Source organism: Cornus florida, unplaced genomic scaffold (genome assembly GCF_030987335.1).
Source record: "Cornus florida cultivar Cherokee Brave unplaced genomic scaffold, ASM3098733v1 CherokeeBrave_3.0.0_Hap2_Chr02, whole genome shotgun sequence".
In the NCBI taxonomy this organism is placed as follows: domain Eukaryota; kingdom Viridiplantae; phylum Streptophyta; class Magnoliopsida; order Cornales; family Cornaceae; genus Cornus; species Cornus florida.
Window position 1 is genome coordinate 18964637 of NW_026775572.1, and position 12117 is coordinate 18976753.

General features: G+C 36.6%; 2 protein-coding genes across 2 annotated transcripts; one reads left to right on the forward strand and one right to left on the reverse strand.

Annotated features, from left to right (window-relative positions):
* Positions 1-194: 194 nt before the first annotated feature.
* Positions 195-6302, reverse strand: LOC132295755 (uncharacterized). Its single transcript, XM_059794046.1, has 5 exons — positions 5998-6302; positions 4698-4759; positions 3095-3147; positions 296-396; positions 195-200 (listed from the first exon to the last, which is right to left on the reverse strand). Exons 1-5 carry the CDS (start codon positions 6163-6165, stop codon positions 195-197), a joined length of 390 nt encoding a protein of 129 aa, XP_059650029.1. The 5' UTR covers positions 6166-6302.
* Positions 6303-8167: 1865 nt separating this feature from the next.
* Positions 8168-10863, forward strand: LOC132295756 (proline-rich extensin-like protein EPR1). The gene is made up of 3 exons (XM_059794047.1): positions 8168-8920; positions 9040-10239; positions 10378-10863. The coding sequence occupies exons 1-3, from the start codon at positions 8168-8170 to the stop codon at positions 10861-10863; spliced, it is 2439 nt and encodes an 812-aa protein (XP_059650030.1).
* Positions 10864-12117: the final 1254 nt, after the last annotated feature.

Below are 12117 nucleotides of genomic sequence, written 5' to 3' on the forward strand. Positions count from 1 at the left end.
GTTCCACATGAATTTTCTTGCAATAACAAGCAAATCTCTTATTAGTATTTTGAATAATTAATTTTGACCACTTAGTTGTTAAAATATGTTGCAAATGAATATTTGAAATAAGATTTACCGAAAGAAAAAAAAAAATTCAAATGAGTGTTTGTTCACAAAATTAGCGGTGCCTATTGTTCTAGTTGTTTACTGCATTAAAACTGCAGGTACACAAGGTATAGAATTAAGATCACAAGCAATCAGTAATTGGGTCACTTTGGAATCCACCAAATAAGTCATATGCTCGTTAAGTTACCATAACTTCTAAGATGATTTTATCACGATAAAACAGCATGGACTCAGTACTTGATCGAACCGTATAAACAACACTCCGTTTGTTCTGACGAAAAAGATTTCCTGAAAAATATATTCTACAATAGATGTTGTTTCACAAAGTTTCTTGGGGGAATAAAAGTGACTTCCTTCAATATACTATACAACAATATTTAAAATTAATGCCAAAATATTTAACATATATATATATATATATATATATAAACTCATACATGGTACATATACGTTGCTAGTCGCGCACACAAACACAAATTTAATTAATTACATGAATATATGCACATACATAAATATTTTAGTTTAACTGCATATATGCACTTACATAAATATTTCAATGTATGCTTACATACATTTACGCCTTTATACTAATTTGTATCCTTTGTATGTATGCTTATATAAATGATTTTCCAAATATTTGTAAGTTAGGTTCAATGTTCCAACTAAAAATCACAAAATAAAAAACAAATTGTTTCTTTTATAAATAATTTAATATAAAGAAGAATTTCTCATGTACTATGTCGAAAGAGGCAGACGTAAGCTCAATCTAAGTTCAATCACAAAATATTATGAGATGTTTAGGGAGCTATGTTGGTTAGCCCAAGTAATCATGATTTTCATCAAGAAGAATTCTATATAGACCGGACAGACTTAGTTGGACAGGACTCCTCCAGAATTCTGATAGAAGACAAGTTGTCCTTTTCTTCACAACTTTAAGATTATCTTGCGTATCAATTTCTTACTCCAAAATTATTTTTATAGTTCACTTCCGGGTTTTATTTAAACCACTAACACAAAATTCTTTCTATCTATCTCCAAAATAATTTTATAGTTCACTTCCAGGTTTTATGCCACTAAATTCTAGTTGGTCAGAGACTAAGCTACATTAGAGTGGGAGAGTCCGCTGCCACTGAATTTTTTTATTATTTATATTGAACACTTATAATTTAGATAAATTTCTCGTAATGCTTTCACTAAATTTTTAATTAAGCTCCCCTTTTATGGTAACTTGGAATTTATCTTATTATTTTCTAAGGTCGCGCCCTTGCAAGTCGCAAATAATTTTCTGGCTCTGTCATTATAGTTGGTCCAACTTTTTTAGTGATGAATAGGTAAAATTTCTATCCATCACATGATTGATATCAGTGACAAGCGACAGAACAAGAAATGATTTGAGAGAGGGCAGCCGACAGAACTTTAACTTGTATTTTCATTTAAAATGGCTCATACTTCCATTTCAATTATTTTTTTAAGTAAATACTTACATTTCAGTTTTCATCTAGTTAACATATTAAAGGTAATTCAAATTAAAGAAATTTTAACAAAATGCATGCATAGTCATAAAATTTCTAATTTAGTAAAATAGAAATAAAAAAACTAACAGGTTTGATATGATTAATCTTAGATTTTTTTTATAGACCAAGATGGTAATTAAAGACAATCTTAGAAAATTTGTGGTCAACCCATATCCAAGAAGCTCGGCATATCGTGAAGTTTAAAGAGAGAGAGACGATGATTGTGGCGGGTTTTGGGGCATATAGAAGTGTTTTGATAAACATTTAGTGGGGACATTTTTTGAATTTTGACAATTTTAAGAATGTAGTATAACTATATAAAAATTCACTGGCGGCGGACTCTGCCCTTAATGACTTGATGCTCGATTGATATCCATATTCCATCATTTCTTTGAAGTGAAAGGACAATATGCAATATAAATAGATGAGGATATTACGTTCTTCTTTAGGACAATGCCTAGCATGCCTCTAGTTTGTTCAAATCAAGACTTTCTAATTTACTTTATTATTATTGTTTTCTCTTGATTTCTTTATTAATATCTGTTAATGTGGATTGCTTACATGTTTTTATTATTTGTTTTATTAAAATATAATATTTGTGCTTCAAAATAAAAAGTTAGCACCTAACACCTCTATCCCATAGACCTCACAAGTTTCTAATACATTGAAATCTGTATGTGTGTCTAAAGAAGTTAATCTAGGAACAACCCCAACTATTCTCAGAGGTTATGGATTTAGGAGCTTTCATCTAAGGACCACCACCCCTATACTCACACACACAAAAATAAAAAGAAAAAGAAAAATTACTAATAACTTGATGATTTGAACCATTTAGTTTTTTGGGTCTCCAGACACTCCATGATTCATCAGATTCACATGTAAAAGGGTTTATTGTATCAAGAGCATCCTACAACTAGAATTTGTAGGAAGAAATAGTACAAAATTTATGTGGACATGTATGCCAAGTCTACAACAAATTTGATATTTCATGACACCAAGTGTACGCAGCAATATAATTATATTCATCGAGCAAGTCAGCAACAAAAAGGGCATATAAGGATGAACTTATATGACAAATGAATTAATGGGATTAAGTGGAATCCTGTCTTTGTTATGGAGAGGGTTGTTTTCTATTTTACTGAATTTGTAGAGGTTGCACAAGCTGCCCAGATTGATAATCTTGACAAAGTAGTTAATACACATTAATAGAATATTTTAATTTATTTATTGAAAGTGTAAGAAGAAATACCGCCCGTCTCACTGCTAATGCACAACATACAATGTGGTTCTTGATTTTATGTTTATTAAGAATAAAGCCAAAGCCAAACTAAACTTAATTTGATCCTATCTGTTCAGGCACTTGTAAAACATAAAACATTAACATGGAATAATTATACTATTTTTATTTTCGGTATGATTACTAGAAAAGCAGAGGAAAAGAATGGAAAAAAAGGAAGTAGCTAGAAACTCACCATTAAAATTGCAGTACTTGGTCGCTGTTGGGCTGTTGTCAGTCGTCTTTGTGCTGTTGCAACCAAACTCAAAATCAAATTCACAATCTCAAAATAAAAATCGAAGAAGAAAGTCAAAATAAAACTCATAATTAGTGAATAAATCAGGCAGCTAACAGAATTATCAGGGCATAAAGACATTCATAATAGATGATTTATGAAGTTCATGTTATCTTGGAGCAATACTTGGTTCAAAAGTTCTTTGAAGAGATTAACAAGTGCACACCAACACTTTTTGCCTAACAAAGAGTGAATAATTATAGAAACTTTTTTAGGTAATCAGACTTTCATTAACAAATTTAAATAAGTATTCAAGGGGCATCCCCCAGCATCAAAAAAGCTCCAATGCCACCAATGCATAATGAGAAAAGAAAAATAAAACTTTTCCAGTTAAAAATAATAATAATTGATAGGACCACAGATTGACTCCGCTTTTTTTTTTTTTTTTGAAGAAGCAAGAATGATTTTTATTCCAAAATCACAAACTGTCAGTACAGCATTCAAGGAAGCATTCCTCCCCACCAACAAAACAACACAAAAACACAATCAAACCTACAGCCAACAAGGACAATACTCAAAAGGCATAGAAAACTAATCCACCACCAACAAAAAGAAACTCTCACCAAAAAACCTAATATCAAAACCTGTAAACCTCAAAGCAAAACCAGAAACAGTGTAATAGGTCAAAACTCTGTGTTGGCACAACACCAACTATTGCAGCCCTTTCCTTGAAGAAAATGAACTTGCTCCAATCCAGCTTAAAGCACCCAAAAACAGAGTTATAACAGGCCAACAACTTATAATGACAACAAGAGTCCAGCAAATGGTCCAGAGCAAGACTGCCAAACTGATCTCATGCAAATCTGCAGTACCTATCCTGTTCTGAGTACCAAGGAACCAAAACAAATACCGACACACGGGTGCAGAACCTAGCATAACCACCACATTACTTTAGCTTCTTACTTAAGACCGATTCAGGTAAATTCCATTCTCTAATAATCCACTGATTTTCTGAATTATCAACAAACCCATTAAGAGAATTATATTTCAGTCTGACAACCTCGGTAATTTCTCTTTGGAGAGTAGAAATATCCCTGAAGTCATTTTTAAATAATCAAGTGTTCCTTTCCCTCCACCCAGTGTTTACTGCAGCAGCCAAAACTTCCTTGTTTAAAGTACAACCACAGTATTTCCTTTAACGGTAATCATTGCCCAGTTAATGAGACAGTCACAATATCCAACAGGCCAAAATAAGAGACATTTGGAAGCAACTTGATTCATTCAGGAAAATAAAAATTAAAAATTAAAATTAAACACTTGGCATTGGATGGTAAGACCAATCATAACCACAAATTGAAGAAGCTACTCCAATTTTAAAATATATAAAATAATAATAATAATAATAAAAAGGCAATTCACCTATGTGGAGTAAGGCAAAAGTTAAACTAAAGTGACCAGAGTGCATAAAAAATGCTAGAACAAGAATCAATGCTATTTGGTGGATTGAAATACATCGAAGTTAGTGGAAATATATGTCAGTTAACACAAATTCTTGATGCCTTACCTGCCCACTTGTCCCTTGAATGCAAACCAACACCAGAGCAATGATGTCATTCTTAGAGTACCCTAGAATAAATTCATACAAAAAGGAAAGAGAAAGTATAAGAAAATAAATATGACTGCTTCTTTTCTTTTTCTAAAATTCATTGAAGAAAAAAAAAAGCATAAGCTAATTGTTGAATTAGACCCCCTCCCAATAAAGGCAAAAACTGAAAACCACCAAAATTTTCCACCCTAAGCAATTTCCCTAGCAGATTCTCCCATCACGGACCTTACCCAAAAAAAAAAAGGAGAGAGAGAGAGTCCTATTTCTATTCAATTTTCTGAACCATTAAACCTCATAATATATTAGAAGTCAGAATCAGGCACAACAAATCACAAGTCATCCTGGGCAATGGAACATTTGTAACATCTTCCAATTTAATTCCATCAAATACTGCAGGGATCCACAAACCACTCCTCTATTCTTTTGATACCACTTAATTAGAATTCATATTTTTAGTATTAAGTATTAACCTATATCCATTTGTAAATATCTTTCCTAATATCACTTGTAAGCAAATTGTATTGGTAAATCCAATATTAAACCCCAAAAAAGACTGCACAACCATTGTCAAGTTAATTATACATTAAAAAAAGACTGCACGACCATTGTCAAGTTAATTATACATTGTTTTTCAATTTTTTTCATCGCTAAGATGACTACTGCAAGAATGAATCACAAAGGAAGAAGTAAAAAATAGACTTTTAGACTAAATCAAACTGAAGTAGGTGTTGAAGTATAAAGTATTTAAGCTTAAGACTACAAAGAAGCGATGTCTAAATAAAAATTCCATTCCAATTGTTTGCAAATATTCCTACTAAAAAATTTTGCATTTCAACAAAAGAAACCTAATCAATTAAAGAATCCATTTCACATACAAATAAAATAAATAAATAAATAAAATACAACAGCCAGGCATAACTCCTCAGATTTCCTTCTCAAATCTCAATTTCATCAAACCAAAAAGGGTTAACGGGAAAAAAATGGGGAAATCTTTTCCACCATCAAACCAAAAAGGGTTAATGGGAAAAAGGTTTGGTAAATCAAAAAGACTAAAGTCAAAATTCTGAGAAACCACACCTAAAAATTGAAAAATGACAAAAAGAATCAATTGTTAGCTACTCATTTCCATAATTGCAAGTCGAAAATCACAATACTTATAATGTTAAGTTTCAAACTAGGGTTTCAACTTCAATTGCTTTAGGGATTCTTACATGGGTATACAGATAGTTGCGAGAAACAGAGCAAAAAGATTACTTACAACTGATATGTAAATGGTCGTCGAAAAGCTCTCGCGTTGCAGAAACCCTAGACACGATTCCAACTCCACACAGTGCGAAAACTTGAGAGTGCAAACTTCTGATGAATCTTCTATTGCAGAGAACTTATGGGTAGACTGATGGGTTACACAATGATGGATGACAACCATGAGTAGAGATTGCCAAAAATCTTGCTAGGGTTTAACACCAGAGAGAAAGGAAGAGAAGTTCAGTTTGGTTCAGAGCATTTTTGAAAGATGTAAACACGTGATTGCGAGGGAAATTGGTCCGGACATTAACAATACGGTAAACACGTTATTGTTGTCAAAAAAATAATAATAATAATAATAAAATAAAAATATTACTAAGCCAAAAGAAATGTTGCAGACTTTTGACGCTGGCACCATACCTTTCATTTGAAAATGAATGGGAGCCATGTTGAAATGAAATCCCCATATTTAATCGTTAAATTGAGAGATGTATCAAATTATTTATTTAATTTTTTATATGTCTTAAAAAGAAGTCTTAATTAATATGAAAAATTCGTGGTCCATTAAATAACTCTCTTAATGACATTATTCTAAAAACAAATTATGTATAATAAAATTTATTAATTTATCTAGAACAAACTATGTATTAAGAAAAGAAAAAAAAATTTTGATTTTTCACGCGTCCAATTATTATTATTATTATTTCTAATAATTTCTGGAGCAGTTACTCCTGCAAGATTTGTTAAAAGGTAAAGTGGTATTTTAACCGGTTTGTTAAAACGTGAAGTTGTTACTTTAGCAAAACAAATTGGGTTTAGTGCAATACAATAGGCATGAGCTATAAAGGGAAAATAACCTAAATCTTAACTGGCATTGTTCATAAAATTAGTGGCACCTTCAAATTTAGTGCAATACATTACAGCACCAAAAATTCCGGGGTTAAAAATGGAAGCTACTACCAGTAGTCACTCAAACCTCCCTCCCACCACCTCCCTATAACACCCTCCACTGGACGCATAGATCATTGCAAGCAGCCTTGGAACAATCCAAGGTGGTGGTTTGGAGCAAAACATGAAAGTCTCACCCTACTTTCTAATTCTCTCTCTTTTGTTCTCTCATTCTCGTCCTTTTCTTTGGCTTTAACTGATGCTGAGGCATCCTACATTGCGCATAGACAACTACAAGACCTTTCGCAGAGGAAAGATGAGTCTGGCTATAACTTTGATGCTAGCTTAACTTTTGAAAACCCAAGGCTCAAGAGAGCATATATTGCTCTTCAAGCATGGAAAAAAGCAATGTACTCCGACCCCTTTAACACAACTGGAAATTGGGTTGGTGCGAATGTGTGTGCCTATAATGGTATACTCTGTTCACCAGCACGCGATGATCCTAAATTGAAAGTTGTTTCTGGTGTCCATCTTAACAATGCTGACATAGCTGGTACTTTCCGGTTGAGCTCATGCTCTTGACTGATCTCACCACATTCCACATAAACACTAACCGATTTTGTGGAATCATCCCGGATAGTTTCTCTAAGCTGCAACATTTGGAAGAGCTTGATGTCAATAACAACCGTTTCGTAGGTAAATTTCCAAATGTTGTTCTAGAGTTGAATCACCTTTCTAACCTTGACATTAGAAACAATAATTTCGAAGGGCCAATTCCAACAAAACTCTTTGAAAAGAATATTGATGTTTTGCTCTTGACAAACAATAATTTCACATCCAAAATCCTTGATCAATGTGAATGGAAGTGTGGAACAACATCACTTCCTCCACCGCCAACACCTACATCCCAAGCATACCCTCCTCCGACTCCATCAAAGAGTTATATTCCACCTCCCATATCAAAACCGCCAACTTCAACTCCACCAACCCCTTCATCCCAAGCATCACCTCCTCCGACACCATAAAAGAGTTATACTCCACCTCCGACATCCAAGCCACCAACACCAACTCCACCAACCCCTTCATCCCATGCATCACCTCCTCCGATGCCATCAACGAGTTATACTCCACCTCCCACATCAAAACCACCAACATCCACTCCGCCAACCCCTTCATCCCAAGCATCACCCCTTCCAACACCGTCAACGAGTTATAATCCACCTCCCACATCAAAGCCACCAACATCAACTCGGCCAAACCCTTCATCCCAAGCATCACCTCCTCCAACACCATCAATGGGTTACATTCCACCTCCCACATCAAAGCCCCCAACATCAACTCCCCCAACTCCTTCATCCAAAGCATCACCTCCTCCGACACTATCAACGACTTACACTCCACCTTCCACATCAAAGCCACCAACCCCTTCATCCCAATCAACACCTCCTTCAACGCCATCAACAAGCTATACTCCACCTCCCACATTCAAGCCACCATCATCAACTCCACCAAATCCTTCATCCCAAACATCACCTCCTCCGACCCCATCCAAGAGTTTTACTCCACCACCCACTTCAACTTCACCAAGCCCTTCATCTAAAGTATTGTCTCCACCAAAAGAAGAAAAAACTTATATTCCACCTCCGATTTCCAAGCCACCATCTTCAACTCCACCAAGGCCTTCATCCAAAGTATTGCCTCCACCGGAAGAAGAAAAAACTTATACTCCACCTCCCATTTTCAAGCCACTAACTTCAACTCCACCAAGCCCTTCATCCAAAATATCACCTCCACCGGAAGAAGAAAAAACTTATACTCCACCTCCCATTTCCAAGCCACCAACTTCAACTCCACCAAACCCTTCATCCAAAATATCGCCTCCACCAGAAGAAGAAAAAACTTATACTCCACCACCAACATCTAAGCCCCCATCATCAACTCCACCATCCAAAGTCTCACCTCCTCCAACCCCATCTAAGAGTTATACTCCGCCACCCACTTCAACTCCACCAAGCCCTTCATCCAAAGTATCACCTCCACCAAAAGAAGTAACATATATATTCCACCTCCCATTTTTAAGCCACTAACTTCAACTCCACCAAGCCTTTTAAAACAAGTATCACCTCCTCAAGAATATAACACTTATTCTTTACCTCCCACGTCCAAGCCACCAACATCAACTCCGCCAACTCCTTCCACTCACGCATCACCTCCTCTAACACCATCAACGGGTTATAATCCACCTCCAACATCAACTCCGTCAACCCCATCATCCCAACCATCACCTCATCTGACACCATCAAAGAGTTATACTCCACCTCCCACATCAAAACCACCGACATCAATTCCACCAACTCCTTCATCCCAAGCATCACCTCCTCCGACACCATCAAAGACTAATATTCCTCCTCCCACTTCTAGTCCACCAATTCACACACCAAAGCGATCTCCTGTCCCGACTCCGTCTTTGACACCAGTTTCAGCTCCTCCTAAACCTGGCAAAGCATCTCCAGGCCCAGCTCCGACACGAACACCAGTTTCAATTCCTCCTAAACCTGGGAAAGTAACTCCAAGCCCAGCTCCGACTCAAACGCCAGTTTCAACTCCTCCTAAACTTGGCAAATCATCTCCAAGCCCAGCACCGACTCAAACACTAGTTTCAGCTCCCCCTAAACTTGGCAAAGCATTTTCAGGCCCAGCTCCAACTCAAACACCCATTTCATCACCCCCTAAACCTATCAATGCATCTTCTGGCCCATCTTCGATTCGAACACCAGTTTCAGCTCCCCCCAAACCTGGCAAAGCATCTCCAGGCCCAGCTCCGACTCGAACACCAGTTTCGGCTCCTTCTAAACCTAACAAAGCATCTCCAGGCCCAGCTCCGACTCGAACACCAGTATCGACTCCTCCTAAACCTGGCAAAGTATCTCCAGGCCTAGCTCTGACTCAAACACCCATTTCAACTCCCCCTAAACCTATCAAAGTGTCTCCTGCCCCGTCTCCTACTCGAACACCAATTCAGCCTCCACAGAAACCTCATAAGCCATCTCCATTCCCAACTCCAACTTTGACACTGGTTTCTTCAACTCCTAAACGATCTCCAACTCTAAATCCAACTCCAACTCCAAAACTAAGTTCTCCACCTCAAAAATCTCCTACACCATCCCCAGTTCCAACTCCTACTAAAATACCAAGTTCTCCCCAGAAACCTCCTCAACAGTCTCCTGTCCCAGCCCCAGCTTCGACTCGAACACAAGTTAATCCTCTTCAGAAACCTCCTAAGCCATCTCCAGTTTCGGCTCCAACTCATACACCAGTTTCAACACCTCCTAAGCAATCTCTAGTCCTGACTCCTTCTCAAACACCTGTTTCTCCACCTCAAAAACCTCATAAGCCATCTCTAGTCCCGGCCCCGACTCATACACCAACTTCAGCACCACCTAAATCGTCTCGAGTCCCGACCCCTGCTCAAACACTAAATTCTCCACCTTAAAAACCTCCTAAGCCATCTCCAGTCCCTGCTCCAACTCATACACCTATCTCATCTCCTCCTAAACCATTTCCAATCCCGACTCCTACTGGACCACCAAATTCCCCACCTAAGAAACCTCCTAAGCCATCTCCATCCCCAACTCCAATTTTGACACCAACTCCTGCGCCCTCTAAACCCACTACGCCATCTCTAGTCCCAGCTCCAACTTCTACGCCAGTTTCAAGTCCTCCTAAACCATCTCTTGTCCCACCACCGGTTCAATCGCATCCACCACCACCACCACCAACTTCTACACCAGTTTCATCTCCTCCTAAACCATCTCCTGTCCCACCAACGGTTCAATCACATCCACCGACGCCAACACCCGTACGATCTGTAATTCCTCCTCCTACTCAAACTGTTATTTTACCACCACCTGGACCAGATGACTTCATTATCCCACCAATTTTGGGTGCTGTATACTCTTCCCCACCTCCGCCAATGTTCCAAGGCTACTAGATAGTTCACCATTAACATTTTTTTTATTTGTGCTTATCATTAATTTTAGCTCGAGAATATACGTACGTACAGAGTCAGTCTTCAAGATGAGCTTCTAAACAGCAGACAGTTGTGCGATCTTTTCATCATTTGAATGGTTATTTGTAAAAGTTGTGTAAGAATTAATTAAAAAGGCATTTGTGTATTCTTTCTATTATTACATGGCTAATGTATTTAAATAGAAGTGTCTGTCTTTGTACACTAATCAATTTTTTTTAATTCAAGTTGTTATCAACTACAATAAAGCTTCACTAGAACAAAATATAAAATTAAGACAAGAAGCAACAATTTTTATTCCGCAATAACATATAAATGGGGGTGCCTTTTTAATCAACAGTGGATATGTGCACTTTCTTGGATATGATCATATGACTTATATGAGTGGCTAGTCATAATATAGGTAAAGATCATAGAGTGATTGCAATCAATTTCAATATTCAAAATTTAACAATGATCAAAAGAAGCACAGATTGCGAGGGTGACAATGATAATTTCCGTAATAGAGAAACCATTTCAGTGACACTATTCTAGACAATTCAACCTCTCCCAATTTTTTTTTAACAAATAATACAAATAAAATACAAATAACGATCTTATAAAAGTCATGTGTATCATGGTCTTATGTGTGACAAAGGTTAAATTTACGCGCCCACTATTTACTTATTTCAATATATATGTGTATGTGTATGTATTTGGCATTTATATGTGTACATCCCCAAATTATATTGCAAGTAACTCAAGTACAACATTATGGAGTTCATGTATAAGGAGATATAAGTAATGTATGCATTTGATAAAGAACTTAGACAGTTTTGCTCTACACTTTTGCTTTGCAACGGCTTGAGTCTAGTGCGGGTTGCTCTTTTAATTGGTACAATCCCAACACTACTCCATATGACTATTGTTCTAAAACGTGGTGGTTGAGATCTTGAAGTGGTCTCACAGAATTTCAGCTGGGAAACACAAATTTATATGAATTTTGAAGTATATTCGTCTAAAATGATAGAAAGAATAAATTTATCCACCAAAAAAAAATTACTTGCTGGATTAACCCCCCTTCGTTTTTTTCTCAATTTCTTCCAATTCCTTGAAATTTGGTAGGTTCATGTGTACATTCAGAATACTCAACCTTCTCTTAGTCAATCTCTTTTTTTCCTTTTTTTTTTTTTTTTTTGCCAAAAAAGCAAAATACCCCGAATTATTTTTTAAAGCAAG